The sequence below is a fragment of the Leguminivora glycinivorella genome, chromosome Z (assembly GCF_023078275.1).
Source record: "Leguminivora glycinivorella isolate SPB_JAAS2020 chromosome Z, LegGlyc_1.1, whole genome shotgun sequence".
Lineage (NCBI taxonomy): Eukaryota > Metazoa > Arthropoda > Insecta > Lepidoptera > Tortricidae > Leguminivora > Leguminivora glycinivorella.
This window is the reverse complement of record NC_062998.1, coordinates 36699239-36719745: the sequence shown is the minus strand read 5'-3', so window position 1 is coordinate 36719745 and position 20507 is coordinate 36699239. Positions and strand designations below refer to the sequence as shown.

The window sequence follows — 20507 nt, the reverse complement described above, 5'->3', positions numbered from 1 at the left end:
CCTGGCTAGAGTTCCGTTCTGATAATTATTCTCATCTGTAAGTACTTCAGAATCATCCAGATTTCAAAATTGGTTCAGAAATGACGGAGATATCGAATACCAAACATTAAAAAATATACAGACGAATTGATAATATAATCCAACATTTGAAAGTATTTATCACCAGAACCCCAAAGGAAGGCGGTTTGTTTTTTCTTAAAAATTATGTACTATTAGTACATGTCCTACACAAGCCGAAGTCCCACCTCGCACTGACGGCTATCTGCGAATAGATTTTTGAATTTCAAACCCACGATTTCGCCGATCGAGTCTCTGGAAAACGACGAAATGTTATTTTTTGAAAAACGATGACTAGTCATTTTGAATCTATTGGTAATGACCACTCGTTTTCCATTTTGTTAGGGGAATTTAAATCACATGAAATCGAATGGTCGAAATTCAGAAATGCATCTTTTCCAGGCTCTCTGCTGTACCTACCTGCTATCTTACGTTATGTATTCGACTTGTAACAGAACAAGCGTCTAAGACGAGGAAAATGACTCGTTATTACATATAAAACTTACGGTGAATCAACTTATCCTTGACCAACTTTTTGGTGCATATTTCCTTTGGGATTTCATTGGATATTTTAACAAATAATATCTGTGATGTTTAATCACATGTATAGTCACGTCTTCACTCATAAAATTCAATGTTATTTGATGCAAAACAGGTTAGAAAAAACGTATTTATCAACAAACTACGTTCACATGGACGGAATACTGACACTGACAGTTGTCAGCTGCGTAGCGTTCCGATATTATGTCTTGATTTCAATCACAGGTCATGAAAGTTGATAATGATTAGTAGTATACTTTCTGGATGTGTTTAATGTAGCATTTAGAAACAAAAATTATATTTTACTGCGTATTTGATCTACAAAACTAACTAAAACCCTTTAACAAAAAAATATCTGCATACCTATACTAACCGCAATACATAACTCTTCGTCGCTAACTAGGTATCAATAAAATTATTCCTATATCACTTTGGAACACGTGCAGTCATGCAGATGTTACTATTGAGAAGCAAAAACGTACGTGCTGAGCTGTCTTGGACATTAATGCCTAAGGCGTACGACTTAGTAAACAAAACAGTTATGACCTTTTTCTTATGCATGTAATTTAGCGGCTATCCATTGTTACTTGTCGCTCTTTTGTAGCCGTTTTGTCGCTCTTTTGTAGCCGTTTTGTCGCTCTTTTGTAGCCGTTTTGTCGCTCTTTTGTAGCCGTTTTGTCGCTCTTTTGTAGCCGTTTTGTCGCTCTTTTGTCGCTCATTTTGAATCTATAAAAGGGTCGGAGCGAGCCGACGCGGGTCATTCTTACAATATCTCTAACAGTGTCTCTGGCTTTCGTGTGTTATACTGGTGAGTGAAGTTGTTCTGCTATTATTTCTCTGTTTGTTTTTACTTGGAAATTATTCTAAGTGATTGTAAACATTGAAATTGTGTCTCTGTTTGATTGTGCGGGGACAATATCGTCGTACAGTTGGACTTGGACCTGTGGTGGAATTGCTTTACTGTCAGTTGTGGGGTTATTTTAGTGTTCTATTTATAGTGTAGTGTTACATTTAAATTGATGTGTATAGTGAAGTTTTCTGTGCTGTGTTTCATGAGTGCCGTCAAGCAATACAAAGACTGGGTCGATGTATGGCTGGTGCTTGGAGATAAGTCTGTGTTTGGTTTTGTAGGGAGTAATTCTTGCAAAACTAAGCTTAGATTATAGCACATAAAGGAAACTTCACTCGTTTGTTTAGTTGGTCAGTAAAATTGAATTTAGTAATTTTCTATGGGGTTATTTTGTGAAAGTTATAAGCCAGATCATTGTTTGTGACAGACTGTTGTCCGGCTAGGCGCTTCTTCCCTTACGGTGTCAAATAAGAGGCGTTTAGGGGTCTTTTTGTTCCAAGTGGAGGGCTTGGGCGCTTTATTTACTTACAAAAGCGTATTTTCTCACCGGTCTCAAAGAGTCCAACTGTTAGATGGAAGTGAGGACTTTCACGATTGACGAAAGGCATTAGGAGTAATCCTTGCTCACAGAAGTCGGCAGTATTTGAGGCTGGGGTCCTATATATATTTATATTTATTTACTCGGTGCTCTGGTCCATGCTGGCGTTGGTCGCTGGAGATTTCGGTTGTGATTGATCCATATCTAAGTAAAGTTTGATCGCAGCTGGGTTTCCCATGTGGCTGGTACTGGTATGTCCTAGAATACTGGATATATACACGGATAGGGCGATCTACTCTCTGCTACCCTAGCCCGCGGGCAAGAGCAGAGGGGGGGATCAGAACTCAAGCCTATAGGTTGCCTATCTCAGCTTCGCTGGCTGAACTGTACAGTTCTAGTAGGGATACACTTGTACATATTCTGAACACAAGATCTATGGTAAGTGAGGGTCTGTGTTTCAGATATGTTAGAGTAGGAAAAACAATAGGAGTAGGGTAGAGTCACACACTATTTCTATGAAAGTAGAGTTCTATTATAATTGGTCTTAAATTATAGTTGGTCAACGTGTATTGTGGAGAAATAATTTAACTACTACTACTTATATGGTTTGAATGGACTTTAAATGTGGTGTTTACTATCTTAAAATATGTGGTAAAACTGGTAATTTATAAAATCTCTTATTACTTAATTTATTTGAGTGAAATTAATAATTGTGGTAGCAATTTCTGATCTTTCGGTGTGGCTGCGGGACACTTAGTGTTGCTAACTAGTTTTTCAAGGTAAATTCTATCAAATTGGCTAGGGAAACAAACTGTCTTTGGAATAAAAGGATTTGTTTGTTATAGGGCCCAGTGGCATGCGAGCGCCGTCCACTGATGGAAAGTCTAAAGCTTAGAAAAGTTTGACTTACTTATTTCTTATAAAAGTTAGCAACTGCTCGGTGTTTCGATAAAACATTAGAAAGATCGAGAAGTTATGGTCTATTAGCAGTATTGGGGAAAAGGGGGGTTTAGCTAGTGAAAAGAAACAAAATAAAAAAGGGGTTAGTTTGTAGATAGATAGCCCTTCAGGCTTACTTGCTTAGGATGCCCGATAATGTGGTTTGATTGGGCCTAAGGATCCTATTCCGCAACGCAAGTTCGTACCCAAGCCAGGATCACTAATAGAGCGTAGCGGTTGTTTTCCAAAATAATTTTTAATATTTATTTCATGTATGTTTCACTCACTAACTTTTATTCTAAAATTTCTTCATCACGTCATTAATTTTCTCACATATAACTTTCTAGGCCTAAATCTGATAAAATACTCTTCTATAACACTATATTATTATGCTACAATAACCTTTATTCTTCTTTAAAATATAAATAAATAAAATTTTAAAAATTAGTCAAAAATACAGCTGATACTCATTAAAGGATCTAGGTTATCGCGGTTCACATCGAAGGGTTCTACTTATTCACGCTAGACGATCACAAGGCCAAATTTACGGGGTATATTTAAAGGGGGGTTAGCTATAATGTTGGTTAGTCAAGTAAGTAAGTAAATAATTAAGGTGAGCGGAGATTTAGTTACATTTGGTTCCGTGCCCAAGGGATCTAAGATGTGCTCTGTAGAACACATCTTGGATACCAAGGTTTATAAATAAATAATAGGAATTAGCCTTACCAGGCTACATTTGTTGTTGTGAAAACGAGTGGGTGTGCTGTATTTCTTGACTTATTTCATCTCTAAATAAAACTCATATACCTAATATTTTTATTCAATCGCTATTTCATAAAAACAAAAATAACTTTATTGTTAATAAACACGTCTGTAGTATTTTCTTCCATTGTTAATTCTTGCCGCGTTCCGAGCGAAGTCATGCATCAGTATAGAACCAATGATATTTTCGTTTTCCTTTGGTACCTGAAAAATAAAAAAATAAAAATTAAAATAGCGTAGTAAACCTAGACAAAATCTATTTCCAGAAAATTAACTCATAATCGTAGTGGTTGAACTAAACATCGTCCCGATTAGGCCATTTGGTTGCATTGCTACGTAGCAATTGTTGGCATTGGCGCATCTTGACGTTCCCTTGCGCCTGTGCGTAGTACTATTATTTATTCTGTGTCTTAATGTATGTTTTATGGCTGTTGTATAGGCGGGGCTAGTACGTAAAATACTAGGTACTTATAGAAAAAATATTCATGTACCTAAAATAAAAGAAGGCGCGGAGCTGTAGTAGTTTAGAAGAGTTTCCCACCTAGTAATCGGAATTGGAAACATAAGTGTGTACACTATGTATAATAGCAATAGAATTTCATGTTAAAACAAATTGTGCTCTATCGGCCTAGTACATTTTCATAGCAGGTTCTGCCATCTTCAGGGTTATTTTGAAAGCTTTACATCACATTTGTGCTTTACATTGGAGATCGGATAGCTTCGATGCTGTCTTATATAGTCCATGAACACTCTCTGATGTTATGTATGTTCCTGGAAGGCGTCTGTTATACAGAATTTCATTTATAGGCAGGATAACTACTAGTTAGGACAGTAAGTAAGTCGTTATCATAATCTAGGTGTAAGACTATATTATCTCAGATAACCTAGGATACCTAAGCCCTAGATTTAAGACCTAGTAATACAAGAAGATAGGCTCTAGTCTAATGGCTATGGGGGCGCGATTATTCATTGTCGCGCTGAAGTACAATATTATATGGGGCGTCCCGCCATTTTTCTATGAATACTGAATAGCTACACGCATGTGGTACTATGACAAGTACACCCTTCGATGGATGGTTTGTTTGCATTTCAGTTGTAACTCTATAATCTATGAATTGGCTCACAGGATTTCATACATCATACAATAATTTGGCATATTGTTTGTACGGTTTGTACCAAATATTGTCACTGTAGTGCAGCCGTGAGAAGAACAGGTTTCTGTCTGTTAAGATATACGTATTAATCATGTTAGGACTAATTTAGTTCATTAGCTTATAAGTCATCATATATTTTCATATTACATCCGTAGTAAACAAGCATATGTCCCTCTTGATGGTGAGAGGTCACCATAGCCTATATCTGCCAATTATTTCAATAAATTAAATCCACTGTACGAATTTCAAATTTCTATACGCATATATTTTTACTGTAGTAATACAAATAAGTATGTATGTATAAACAAGATTTTCAATAGCTTCATATGACATGAGTTCGTTACCTCACATGATAAGCTGTAGGCTAGTCTAAAATAGTAAGTGTAAAACCATACAATCATTATGTTCGGTAGATTGTGTACGCAGCTTTTATACAATATTACACAAGTCAGGAGTATGCCAACATACTGTACTTCATTACAACCATGTCAAACATATCCTACGAAATATTAGCATTACCAGCATCTGGGAGGTCGTACCTTGCCATACCTTAACTCCACCACTGCTTGATCATTGTCACAATTGCTTAATGAATTTCATGAAAATTGATTGAAATTTGTAATATTCCTGTTAAGTAGGCATAGATAATAAGCACCATTACTACTATAAAACCATATTTTACTGAGGTTCAGAAATAGTATGAATGTGGTACGCAGTAGGTGTGTAAACTTACCTGATATGACCGGGTCCAGTCTGATTGTCGGATTACTTTGTTGTTCAGTAACGTTGAGCATGAGCTGGTAGTGTAGATCAGTGAGCCTTTAGTACACTGAAAGGAAACGTCAGAGATTAGAAATGTTCATGTGGATAGCGTAAGAAAAGGGTTTAGTTTTAGAGTGGGGTTCTGCCAAATAGGAACAATATTATTTCATTTATCTACTCACGGGGGCGCGTCGCTTAATTTTGGAACTAAGACACGCCCGTGAGAAATATTGTGTCAGAAAAAACAACGCATACTACAAAATTTACAAAAGAAAAAAAAAAATATATTAAAAAGTTTGAGAACCCCTGCTTAGCAGTTCATATCTACATGAGCTAGGACATAAATTAGTAATAAGTTTGCTTAGCCAATAAAATGATGATGAGTCAGTTAAGTTTGATTTTTATCCGGTCGCTCATGCCTCGCCGCTTTGCTTTACGCTTCACTTCAATTTTCTAGATAATGATGCCATGAGCTGTTCACTTTTAAATTTAATAATTAGAACGTGTTATTATAATAAAACATAAGTACCTTTCATTTATATGAAGTCAGTAGATATATGGAAGACGGTCCAACCTGAAGCATGGCCTCTCGGGTAAAACCTGAAATTGTACATATTGAAAGATTAGTTAAAAAAGGGTGTATGTATGTTTAAGGAATCTTATTTGTAAATATGTACCATTAAGATTGTTTATATTTATCTAGGCCATTCATGGTTAAGAAAAAAAAAGAAGAACAACCATATCCATGTTTCTATGTAAAATTTCCTGCCGAGTCGTTTTACTCACTAAGTAGAGTTAATTAAGTTTAAAAAGTAGCTGTTTAGTGGCTATGATTTTTTGTACTTACTTGAGGATAGTGCTAAAACGGAGTACAGTCCATAAAGGATACACTGGAAAATTCCTCAGTCCACCTGCACATTGCCGACAGCTGGTTGATATTCTTCGAGGATGGTTACCCATTTCATATACTGAAAATTAATACATAAACTATTTAAACTCATTGTAACACAAACAAAATTTATGCTAAGTCTGGATTTTTAGTCTACATAATTTTATTTAAGTATCCAAAATTAAAAAATTAAAGTTTGGACAAGTTTCAATGCCTATTTTTAAATGCCATAACATTCATTTGAGGTCCTACAAATATTGCTTTCCATAATCCATAAGCTTGAGAAATTTTATTGGTTGGAACGGAAACAACATTACAAGTTCCAAGTACAGTTAGGTAGCCTAGATCAAATAAATTAGTCAAAGATATAATTTTAATGCTTACCGTTTAACCAAGGTATGTTCAGTTTCTATAAATATTGTTTTCCATAAAATTTGTGGCAGATGTGTAGAAATATCGGGCATTGTAAATTCCAATTAGATGTTGACTGAAAAATCAAACAACCATATAAACCTCATTGAAAGTAACAAATCTATTTTGACAGTTAGGCCTATTTCACGTACATTTAGATCCTCTTAGGGAATGTGAAAGTCAGAAATTAACGTGGGAAATTTACTATCAATAACTTATCTGACGACAGAACAATGAAATAAGCAACATTTCACCATATATATTCGGTCTAGTCGTTGTAGTTCGCAAGTATGTTCTGCTGGGTTTCGAAAACGACGACTTGTTTGAAAACACATCAAATAATAAAACAAAAGCTTACCTTTCATGCAAAACTGCTTTTGAAGTAGGCAATTAGTTCACTTTATCAATTGAGGCATAGCCCGATAAGACATCCTTTGCATGGGCTGTTTGCTCATTAGATCATGAGTATGAGCACTAAATTCTTCTATTATCTTGATGAGAAACACAACAAAACACATGTCCATTGCATTCACGTTTTTTTTTCCAACAATAATGTCATGTCAATTTCGTAACCTCACTTTCGCTAACGGAAAATTACATTGCAATTGCAGTTCAGAGTTCAATTTGATAAAACAGGCTCACTTTGTCGACAAAATTATTTAGAAGTAACGCGTGTTTAGGGCAAATAATGTTTTGTTTGCATTTTCTTAGTTTGCTAAATGACAAAATGGCGAATATGGACGGTTCATGACCGGCGTCGGCGCAGAATTGCCTGTCGTATTGTTTAAGCAGATTAAAATAAAGCGAATATTTAAATAATTCTAGTTGTAGATCACGTAATTAATAATGAGCTAAAGAAAACAAAAACGGATCTGCCATTTTTTCGCGAACAAGCGGATTAGCGGTAAGCATGACATAGATTAGAGAAAATAATTTAACCACAGATAACATATATCTTCGCCAAAAGGTGTTCTATCGGTGACATTACACAAACTATCATTGTTTTTAAGTTGGTACGCTTGATCGGTCATACAATTTTCGACAAAAGATATTCAGTAATTCAGTAATTTATTGTCCGGTGTTGTCATTTACAAAACTTTACTTCATTTTTCTCTACTTCATTATAGTAAAATTAATACAATAGATGTATTTAAATACAAAAGATTTTGTTAATTTAATTTTCTATTGCTTAAATCACATCAAACTATTCAAGTTGTGTAGATTTTGAACGGTATTTTGTAAATAGGGCCTAACACATGTCCCCTTACAAGTGCGGTCCGACCGTCTGTTAGATCCTTAAAGAATCTCACAATATATTTTTAATGTGGTCACACTTTTGTAAACCGATGCGCACACGCGATTTCCTACGCATTGACAAATTTACACGATAGTTTTCGTTCGATTTCATTAAATTATGAAAAAAAAAAAAAAAAAAACAATTATATACTTCTAATAACTAGTCAAATATTTGAACATTATGATAGGCTAAATTTATGATATCAAATAATTGTTTTGTTGATTTAATGTTTGTGACTACTAAAAACACATTAGTGTGTTTACAATGAAAATACGCCCATGAGGACAATTGTAAAAGAAAAAAAAAACGGTTAAGGATGACAATATTGACAGTGACAGTTCCTTACGAAAAAAAAATCTGAGCGCGAAGTTATTAAATTTTATTTAAGAAAACGATTTCACAGAAATTACAGTGTTGTGTAGCTTCCAATAATTAGTATAGTTGATTGTGTAGGAGCATGTGTGATTTTTAGTGACGTCTTATTATCACACGTAGAGAAATTTGAGAGTTAACTACGTTTTGAAACGAAGAGCTCTGTTAGTGAAAACATAGTAATTTCAATTAGTTTTAGGCCATAATTAGTTAGTTAAAAAAGGTGTTAGTGCAATAGTGCAAGACTTGAGTACATGGAGTCAGAGTTAGCAACAGTTTGGACGCGAAAAACATGAAGTGAACATTGAGATATTTCGTGGGACGTTCGAGTTGAAGTACCCGGCTTTTGATGTCAACTAACGGAGGAGTAAGAGTTTTTGAGCCTGGTCTCATACCTGCTCATAGGACCAATGTGTTACTGAAGATTTTCAATATGATTATGTTGTTAGTGGTGCCATATTATGCCACACTACGCAGAAGAATGGAACAGAAAATGAGGATCAAGAAAAATACATATATGTAAGTGTTCAAAACCCCAGTTAATTTACCCTATGAGTATTTTTGTTTTATCAAGCAAACAAGACGGAGTTTTATAGTCTGCAGTAATTTTTGAGTTAGAAAAATTAAAGTCACTTAGCGATCAGACATCATATTTGAGGAAAATGAAAAAAAAAATAATAATAATTGTAGGTGAACGTAAATGAGACGTATGTCTCATATGGTTAAAGTACCTAGATGGTCCTGCAACCTTAGTTGGCAAATATTTTTGGAAAATATTTTGACCTTGTGATTTTTATTTTATCTTTCCCTCTGTTTATTGGAACGTCTATAATTTAGCTTTAGTTTCAACCTAAGATAGATTCTTACCACAGCAGTGTTTCTGTCATTGAACATAGTGGATCAGCAAGGACAGTGGAGACATGGGGTGAAAACTTCAGTGTGTGTTTAAGTGCATGCTTAGTAACGCTAGTGAAATAACAAGTGTTTATGATATTCGATTTATGCAATATTTTATTTTTTGACCAATGATTGGACAAATAAGGACTAGCCAACTTTAGAGATGAAGAAATATTCATTGGTTTCAAGTTACTTGCTGTGTTCAAAAATAAGTAATTGGATCTTTTGCGGTTATGCTGATTGTGATCAAGTGTGCAACGTGTCTTCGGAAGAGGTTTCATGGTGTCCTGGGTTATGACACCGACTGAGAAGAGAATAGTTTGGGAAAATTTTGAAATATTACCAGAAGGCCAGCAGGATTTAACCATCATCATTAGCTACTCAAGAACCCATCATAGAACTAGCCAAGTATGAAGGAGAAAAAAGGAAGAGAGACACCTTTGACCAAGTTCCTCAACCCATTGTCGTGTTTGTTAACAATTTGCTAAGTTTGCTGCAACTGCGAATGCCATGAAGAAGGAATGGATTGTCTGAGGTTACAAAAACTTTCGGGGCATGTTATACAATATTGAAGACATAGAATAGGACAATACAAGTTTTAAGCTCGTTTCAAGAAAAAAAATCATTATTTTGTTATATTATTATTCAATCAAATAAAAGTATTTTGAACCTACTTATGGCATCATTTTGTATTTTATCATAAGGCAATTAAAACCAAAATAAAATTTTGCAGATAGTTTGAAAAAAAAAAAGGAATATATTTTATCAAAACCACATCAAATTTGATGTTACATTATATTTTACAAAAATATCAAAACCATATCAAAATTAAGGATACATCATATTTTGCGGGAAAAAATTGAAAATATGAAAACCACTTCAAAACTGCAATTACTTTTTTTTGCAAAATTGTATTATGCGTTTATTATGAACATTACATGATGTGTAATGTAAATTCTATGAGTACATTGGTTACAAGTCAATGACTTCTTAGTAAAGAATGTTTATTTATTGCGACATACTTATGTGGAACATTATTATTTTTCTTTCTTATCATCATCATCATTATCATTATTTTAAATGCGTCATGAGTTTTTCAAAATTTTATTGAGATTCACTGTTATTATTATAGGGGTGGTAGAAGTCAAAATTTTGTCTGAAATTAATTTTATTTCTATAGTGATCTGTGTGATAAAGGGCCTTATTGGCTAGCCCATCGTAAAGTTTCACTGTCATTTAGTAGTTTCATTCCTAGGATTATAAAGTGGTGTATGGTGGATGTAAATCTATAATACGGATCTTTTTTATTATCTAGATAAAGAAGTCGGTTCATTATGTGGACAACAATTTTTTTTTTAATCTTTTTTTTTTGTATAGAGAATGTATTGAACATTCATTGTATGGTTGGATTATTTTAATATAACAATAACTGGACATCATAGTAGCTAGTCTGCCTGGGGTAGACGTTAGAAAAGTCGAGATCGGTGGATAAGCTATTTTTCATTTTAGTTATTACAGTTAGCAGTGATATTTATTATTTATGCGTTATCATTTATTACATTATATAGGGTGGTATACTGTACAATATCGGTAATCACCAGTGCAGATCCTCGTTTCTAAGCATAACTCGGTCAGTATTTTGTTCTACAAAGATCGGAGTAGGGAGGGCCACTATTTTGTTTAAGTGACTGTACTTACTTTTATAATTTTTTTGCATTTTATGCTATCAATTTTGCACTGAGGAATGTAATAATGAACAAAAGACAGGGAAATTGAAAACAGGGTAGAATCCTTACAGTGAATGACTGTGAAATAAAAGATGTTTACATAAAATGTAACATTTTGTCCGTACGAACATTTTATTTTTAGTATGTGCATCAAACAATTTTCACACATTGTCAAATTGTTTGCGGTTAATAAATATTTTGTAAAAATGAAATATAGACGTATAAAATGAAACCTATCATAAATAAATTGAAATTTTCTTTGCCTTCGAGTCAGGGTAGAGTGGAGTAAAATGGGATACGTAAACTTTTGAAGTTATTGTGTAATCTTATTTCCATTTTTATTCGTTATTTTGATTACTTTTAAAAGCGTTGGCTTTCTGTTGAGATCGAGTGAAAGAGCGAATGAGGAAGTAAGAATGGTTACATTATGTGTGTGTATAGATTAGAGGTGATGAATGCTTATAGATGTATGAATGTTTGATAGGATGAATGGATGGACGAAGTTTGTCTTGAATGTATTCTTTTATGGAATGATTGGATTGATATAGACAGACAGCGCTGGAAAGTGGTCAAAACTAGTTTGGTCGGAATTTGCGGGGAATAAACAGCGGGGGGGCTGAGGGAAACACATTAGCCATAAAAAGCTTATCGGTTAGGTTAAAATCCATTTGGATTCGACCCATTTCAAGGGTAGTTTTTCGTGGCTACCCACTCTACAAGGTAATAAGACCCATACTAAAACCACACACCTCATCTTGAATGGGATGTATTTGACAATCGACATATTTAAGGGCCGATATCGTCTAGTGAGAACGAGGCTCTTTTCAATAATTGTTTCCTTGTTATGTTTTCCAATATGTGGAGTTTAGTATCATCAAATCATTTCTTCATTTGATCATGATATGGTACCAAGTTGAGGTACATGCTTATGTCATTTAAGGTTTGTTTTATAAAAAAAAAAAAAAACACATCCAAACAGATCTTAAGTCAGTATATTTTATTCAAGTATGAGACATGCGCCAAAACATGTGGCTGGAGTGATTAGGTAGAAAAATTGGTTTGAGTTCCGACAATGGAGATTGAAGGCTCTGGACTTATAATGAGAGCTCTAAAGGTTTCTTCGTAATTGCGTGGGAAGTTATTGTGAACTCGTTGAAATTATTACGGTAATTATTCCGGTCCAACAGTGTGGATGGAATGAATATTCGCCGCGACCGGGGAACGAGCTAGCAAGAACGGGTTAATAGGACCTATCAGATTCACAACCTGGTATCCCTGGCGATGCGTGGACTCTGAGAAAGGGGTTATCATGGTTCATTGTCGAGATTCTGATGAGCTGATTTCAAAACTGAGTCGCTAGCAGTCGCATAGTATTGGAATACACACCACACAATTAGAAATGGGGGGATATTTCCGACTGATCTAGAGATATTATTCTTTTATTCAATTTTATTGCTTCTTTTGCTAAGTGAGATTGGATTTTTTTACTAACCACTTTGTATTTTGTAAAAGAAATCCAATCTGGGGGCGAGTTGTAACAGAACAAGCGTCTAAGACGAGGAAAATGACTCGTTATTACATATAAAACTTACGGTGAATCAACTTATCCTTGACCAACTTTTTGGTGCATATTTCCTTTGGGATTTCATTGGATATTTTAACAAATAATATCTGTGATGTTTAATCACATGTATAGTCACGTCTTCACTCATAAAATTCAATGTTATTTGATGCAAAACAGGTTAGAAAAAACGTATTTATCAACAAACTACGTTCACATGGACGGAATACTGACACTGACAGTTGTCAGCTGCGTAGCGTTCCGATATTATGTCTTGATTTCAATCACAGGTCATGAAAGTTGATAATGATTAGTAGTATACTTTCTGGATGTGTTTAATGTAGCATTTAGAAACAAAAATTATATTTTACTGCGTATTTGATCTACAAAACTAACTAAAACCCTTTAACAAAAAAATATCTGCATACCTATACTAACCGCAATACATAACTCTTCGTCGCTAACTAGGTATCAATAAAATTATTCCTATATCACTTTGGAACACGTGCAGTCATGCAGATGTTACTATTGAGAAGCAAAAACGTACGTGCTGAGCTGTCTTGGACATTAATGCCTAAGGCGTACGACTTAGTAAACAAAACAGTTATGACCTTTTTCTTATGCATGTAATTTAGCGGCTATCCATTGTTACTTGTCGCTCTTTTGTAGCCGTTTTGTCGCTCTTTTGTAGCCGTTTTGTCGCTCTTTTGTAGCCGTTTTGTCGCTCTTTTGTAGCCGTTTTGTCGCTCTTTTGTAGCCGTTTTGTCGCTCTTTTGTCGCTCATTTTGAATCTATAAAAGGGTCGGAGCGAGCCGACGCGGGTCATTCTTACAATATCCACAAGACTAACAGTGTCTCTGGCTTTCGTGTGTTATACTGGTGAGTGAAGTTGTTCTGCTATTATTTCTCTGTTTGTTTTTACTTGGAAATTATTCTAAGTGATTGTAAACATTGAAATTGTGTCTCTGTTTGATTGTGCGGGGACAATATCGTCGTACAGTTGGACTTGGACCTGTGGTGGAATTGCTTTACTGTCAGTTGTGGGGTTATTTTAGTGTTCTATTTATAGTGTAGTGTTACATTTAAATTGATGTGTATAGTGAAGTTTTCTGTGCTGTGTTTCATGAGTGCCGTCAAGCAATACAAAGACTGGGTCGATGTATGGCTGGTGCTTGGAGATAAGTCTGTGTTTGGTTTTGTAGGGAGTAATTCTTGCAAAACTAAGCTTAGATTATAGCACATAAAGGAAACTTCACTCGTTTGTTTAGTTGGTCAGTAAAATTGAATTTAGTAATTTTCTATGGGGTTATTTTGTGAAAGTTATAAGCCAGATCATTGTTTGTGACAGACTGTTGTCCGGCTAGGCGCTTCTTCCCTTACGGTGTCAAATAAGAGGCGTTTAGGGGTCTTTTTGTTCCAAGTGGAGGGCTTGGGCGCTTTATTTACTTACAAAAGCGTATTTTCTCACCGGTCTCAAAGAGTCCAACTGTTAGATGGAAGTGAGGACTTTCACGATTGACGAAAGGCATTAGGAGTAATCCTTGCTCACAGAAGTCGGCAGTATTTGAGGCTGGGGTCCTATATATATTTATATTTATTTACTCGGTGCTCTGGTCCATGCTGGCGTTGGTCGCTGGAGATTTCGGTTGTGATTGATCCATATCTAAGTAAAGTTTGATCGCAGCTGGGTTTCCCATGTGGCTGGTACTGGTATGTCCTAGAATACTGGATATATACACGGATAGGGCGATCTACTCTCTGCTACCCTAGCCCGCGGGCAAGAGCAGAGGGGGGGATCAGAACTCAAGCCTATAGGTTGCCTATCTCAGCTTCGCTGGCTGAACTGTACAGTTCTAGTAGGGATACACTTGTACATATTCTGAACACAAGATCTATGGTAAGTGAGGGTCTGTGTTTCAGATATGTTAGAGTAGGAAAAACAATAGGAGTAGGGTAGAGTCACACACTATTTCTATGAAAGTAGAGTTCTATTATAATTGGTCTTAAATTATAGTTGGTCAACGTGTATTGTGGAGAAATAATTTAACTACTACTACTTATATGGTTTGAATGGACTTTAAATGTGGTGTTTACTATCTTAAAATATGTGGTAAAACTGGTAATTTATAAAATCTCTTATTACTTAATTTATTTGAGTGAAATTAATAATTGTGGTAGCAATTTCTGATCTTTCGGTGTGGCTGCGGGACACTTAGTGTTGCTAACTAGTTTTTCAAGGTAAATTCTATCAAATTGGCTAGGGAAACAAACTGTCTTTGGAATAAAAGGATTTGTTTGTTATAGGGCCCAGTGGCATGCGAGCGCCGTCCACTGATGGAAAGTCTAAAGCTTAGAAAAGTTTGACTTACTTATTTCTTATAAAAGTTAGCAACTGCTCGGTGTTTCGATAAAACATTAGAAAGATCGAGAAGTTATGGTCTATTAGCAGTATTGGGGAAAAGGGGGGTTTAGCTAGTGAAAAGAAACAAAATAAAAAAGGGGTTAGTTTGTAGATAGATAGCCCTTCAGGCTTACTTGCTTAGGATGCCCGATAATGTGGTTTGATTGGGCCTAAGGATCCTATTCCGCAACGCAAGTTCGTACCCAAGCCAGGATCACTAATAGAGCGTAGCGGTTGTTTTCCAAAATAATTTTTAATATTTATTTCATGTATGTTTCACTCACTAACTTTTATTCTAAAATTTCTTCATCACGTCATTAATTTTCTCACATATAACTTTCTAGGCCTAAATCTGATAAAATACTCTTCTATAACACTATATTATTATGCTACAATAACCTTTATTCTTCTTTAAAATATAAATAAATAAAATTTTAAAAATTAGTCAAAAATACAGCTGATACTCATTAAAGGATCTAGGTTATCGCGGTTCACATCGAAGGGTTCTACTTATTCACGCTAGACGATCACAAGGCCAAATTTACGGGGTATATTTAAAGGGGGGTTAGCTATAATGTTGGTTAGTCAAGTAAGTAAGTAAATAATTAAGGTGAGCGGAGATTTAGTTACAGACTGTTCGACTACCGGTACAAGGATGTATGCTGAACCCTGATGTCCATTTAATCAGGAGTAATACTTACTATTTGTACACGCCTCTGACCAAAACTGTTCCGTTATTTTTTATAGATCTCAAATTATCCTAGCCTTATTATTAATATTTACTTTTAGTGATACGCACTGGAGACGCGTGGGAGACGTTATCTCATAAAATTCTTAACAATTTACATAGGTACTAACGTTATCAATGTTGTATTGTATAGGTATAATATTGTTAGCTCCGAAATGGCATTCTATTTATGGATAATACTTACCTAATAATACGGTTATTTTATAGTACTTACATTGTATTAGTTATTTTATTCGGAGCTACTTTACAACCCACATGTTTATGTGTAATAAATTAGTAAAATACCTATGTACTAGTATTACTACCTCTCTCAGTTTCTGAATTTATATTAAAAGAAATATCCATATTTTTTGATATTAATCGTAAATACACACAAAAAACAATTTGATTAATTGTATTCAAGTTGATTACATAACATTAATAAGATAGATAAGTAACTTAATGTTCACTTAAATCCCAGAAAGCATTTAAGTAGGACTAAGTAGGTAGGTGTAAGTAGGTACATAACATAATGTGTCGCTAACATTGTCGTGCCAATGCCGCAGTTGGTTAGTAGGTAAACGATAAAGTGATAAAGTAAACATAATCACGTGTACATCTGACATATCTCGTCACGAGATCCGAGCGTCAGCATTATCTACTACTTTCCATAGTTGACATATTGTTTTGCAATAATGATAATAGGTTCACGCTATGGCATCTGCAAACAAATGTATAGAGGTCATTGAAGACACTTAGTTACGTGATGAAGTGCCTTAGACGCACTCCCAAGGCGAGCGTTTTTACTATATCTAGTTAGTTTGCTCGACTGACCAGCAAGACACGAAGGGACTCGCCTGAGATGAGATCAGAGTAATGCAATTTATTATAAAACCCTACTTACCTACTTACTTAGATAGTTAAACGGATTCACCGAGATACGTATGTAATTCCGATTCTATTGCAGTGCACGACTGCTTGTTTGTCGTCTGATTAGTTTGCCTCGTTGTTGTCTGGTATCACATTTAAAAACGGCAAATAAATCGCAATTCTTATGTTCGTGATTGTCTAATGCAGAATGTTTTATTATTTACTGGGACATGGAATACTTGCTAGCAACCTTCTAATCTAAGCTTTACATAAACTTCAAAATGGCAATGAAATGGATATAATATAATAGTACGGAGTACGGGTAAATGAAACAAACGTCTAATATTACCTATCTACCCACTGCTGTCCATACACTTGTATTAGGATAAACAACAACCGGAAACAAAAGCTTAACGTGTTAAATTGTTTTAACCCAGTTGGTACTTAACTATCGTCTAAAGGGGGCCTTTAGCACACTGCTCCGAACTACAATACGACACCCGATGTTACGTTTTTTAACTAAGTACAGTTAAGTACTGTGTAATCTTGATATGTATACAAAAATGGCATCGTGTAACAGTAAGGCTCCGATTCTCCGTCCGAAGATACGAATCGCACGACGATTAGCGCCTTCCGACGTATATTTGATAGCACATAATAGTATTGTACAGAGTGTAAACGCAAATTGTCGCCTAGCGCTTCAGGGTGCGTAGCCGAATGGCACAAACGCTCACGAAACGAAACGCTCGTAGATATCTATCTCTATCGCTCTTGCGTATTGGCGCAACAGAGCCAGACTACCTTTCGCGGCGTTTCGTTTTCGTTTCGCGTCGCAGAAATGCCATTCGGATACGGGGCCTGCTTTCAGTTTCGACGGAGATACGGAGCAAAACGTAACATCGTCGTACCGTCGTCATCGTAACGGTACCTATTTGAAAACATAACATCTTATAATTATATCTTAGGTTAGTTCGCACTATATTCAAGAAAGTCTAAATCGGTCGAGGAATGACAGAGTAAAATACATTTAAAAATTAAAATTTTGAGATTTATGTAAATGGATAAAATCTCGACATCATTAAGTCCTTTGTATTTTAAAAAACCTTATTATGTAGAGCCTTTTTTTGCTCCAACCAGTTATTAAAATACTTAGTTAATATCAACATATGTATAACTTTCAAACGCATATCATATGACTCGGATGCAGTAAAAGTAAAAATATTTACTGTCTTGGAATGTGATCCTTGAAATAATGGAATAAAATCTACTTTAGCCAGAGTGTTTAAAGCCATGATATCTAAGCCGTAGACGTTACTAAACTGACCCTGATAACTGTTGCCCGTGACAATTTATTGGAGAGAACGAAAGTGGCCGCTCGCCTGACGATCCTTGCGTTCACCTTGGGGTGGAACCTTGGTCATGCAACGCCTGTCGGAAGTAAATCAACATAGCATTACAATGTAAGCGAAATGCCTATGATAGGTATGAAGTTTAAATGCCAACTTGTTATACAGGGTTGATCGTTCGTCTAACAGTTCAGCCGGCCCAGCCGGTGCCAATCGTTGACGCTACGTGGCTATCGAATCGTAGTCTGGCTCAGTCACACCACTTCACCCACTTCAGAAGAGTGATAGAAACGAAACTACGAAACGCTTTCAAAGCGTAAACGATTGTGACGTTGACTAGGTATCCAGGCATATGGACGGACTATCAGTTCGCGACACGATTTTGGCCTGTCAATTATATGTAAGTAAGTAAGTAAGTAAGTGCTTTATTTGTAAATATAGGTTACAGTGGTGGTCAGTTATTATATATGGTACAGTTTCACTATATTTTACCAGTTGGCGTACAAAAACATTAAACTTAATACTAGAAATTAGACTATCATGCTCCTGTACAAGTATTAACACAATCTTACAGCTATGATATATGATAATCAAAAAGTGACAGAGCCGAATGAGAGGCCGTTGTCGACCGGTATATTGATATAAACAGTGGGATGCTGGGTGATATTATCTATAGCCATAGGAATATATCTGGATTCGATAAATATAATTCCACCTCAACAATTCAATAAATAAATTCAATAGTGCCCCGATAGTTCACGTTACTGATGTTATCTGCATTTAGAAATTTAACAACGAAAACGAATCCAAGTACAGTCAGCCAAGAAAGTGGTTTACTTACCAACAACTTTCAAACACAAGGCCGAAAAGTGGTTAACCACTTTTTTGGCTGACTGTACTTGGGTAAATAAAGCCTAGACTAATCATAAGTAATTAAGTTTTAAAATAGCATAAGAAATTTCAGCGCTAATGTTTCAGCCTTGAAATTCATTTCGAGGCACATTAACTGTCAGCGAGTGTGTAATACACTATAACATGAGAAGGAATATGAACGCATCCATCGAAAAATATAATATGTATGCGGTGACAGTTCAGTATATATACATATAATGAAGTAAATAGTTCCAATGAAATTCCCCAACATGGTGCATATAGTCATATACATACATCGGGGTTTTAGGAGCGGGAATAATTTACTCTAGCCTAAAAATGGTGAAAACGATAAAAGACAGACATTACTGTAACATTTCTAGGTAGGTACAATCGACCAAAAATGTGGTTTACCACCCTACGGTTGAGGTTCGTTTGAACGTCATGAGACAACAAGGTCGATATCCGCTTGCAATAATATTATGTCAGTGACTATTGCTCTGTCTATAATATATGATATTTACGTCATGCTATGTGACAAGTCAACCTTAGCGATCGTTAGAGCTCACAGAGACTTTTGTCAAAACTGGTAGACCACTTTCTTGGCCCACTGTACATTAGGAGCCAGTTACATAGTTTAATTTATATTTCAGTACCTAATTCAAATTACTATAAACAGACTTATAAATACACGAATTAAACCCCGATTGTATGGTCATATATTTGTGGTCAGGCTTTATGTGTATGTGGATCTGCAGTTCGAGGGCACGCCGTTCTACCCGGACAACGACCGCTACTGGGCCGTGGTGGAGAAGTGCAAGGTGTCGCAGTTCTACACGGCGCCCACCGCCATCAGGACGCTCACCAAGTTCGGCGAGGAGCCCGTTAGAAGGTAACCTCCGCTACATGCTAAAACACAGGTTGACAAATTGCTGGCTGGTGCCTGAAAAGCCGGTTGTTACCCTGGTTCAAATTTTAGATATCTCTGGTTGAGAGTACTTACTTAAGAGCAGAGGACTTGAATTTACAAAAAATACTAAGTACTAGTTTGACTTTAAATAGTGACAAATGTATATATGTGCTCGACTTAAATTGGTCAATGCTTAAACAGCTCCTGACATCGTTGCGTAAAAAAATTACGTTTCGTAGCCATCTAGTTCTGGTACCTTATCGACGGCTTTCACTTGTTAGCGTTAGGGATGTGTGCTCTTTTTTTTTTCTCTTAGATTGACATAATAATGTACCTAACTATTTTACTATCAGGCACGATTTAAAGTCGCTACGAGTGCTGGGCAGCGTGGGTGAGCCGATCAACCCCGAGGCGTGGCTGTGGTACTACAACCTGGTGGGCAACGGGCGCTGCTCCATAGCCGACACCTTCTGGCAGACCGAGACCGGCGGCCACGTCATCACCAGTCTGCCCGGAGCCACGCCCATGAAGCCCGGCGCTGCGGTAAGAACTTTCATCACTTCATATGATGGTGCTACGGCCGTAGGTGGCGTGGACCTACACCTGGGGCCCATTTTTCAAAACTAA

The 20507-nt window shown here is 35.9% G+C and overlaps 1 protein-coding gene and 1 long non-coding RNA gene across 2 annotated transcripts in view; one reads left to right on the top strand and one right to left on the bottom strand.

Moving 5' to 3' along the window:
- Nucleotides 1–20507, top strand: part of LOC125240666 (acetyl-coenzyme A synthetase) — a 41225-nt gene that overhangs the window by 13114 nt on the left and 7604 nt on the right. The window contains exons 6-7 of the mRNA XM_048148675.1: nucleotides 19729–19862; nucleotides 20234–20423. Of these exons, the coding sequence (XP_048004632.1) occupies nucleotides 19729–19862; nucleotides 20234–20423 (324 nt within the window). The remainder of the gene's footprint in view (nucleotides 1–19728; nucleotides 19863–20233; nucleotides 20424–20507) is intronic.
- On the bottom strand, nucleotides 3733–7322 carry LOC125240669. The gene is made up of 6 exons (XR_007178649.1): nucleotides 7261–7322; nucleotides 6876–6978; nucleotides 6450–6570; nucleotides 6132–6202; nucleotides 5574–5669; nucleotides 3733–3890 (listed from the first exon to the last, which is right to left on the bottom strand). It is a non-coding gene; the product is annotated as an uncharacterized LOC125240669 (long non-coding RNA).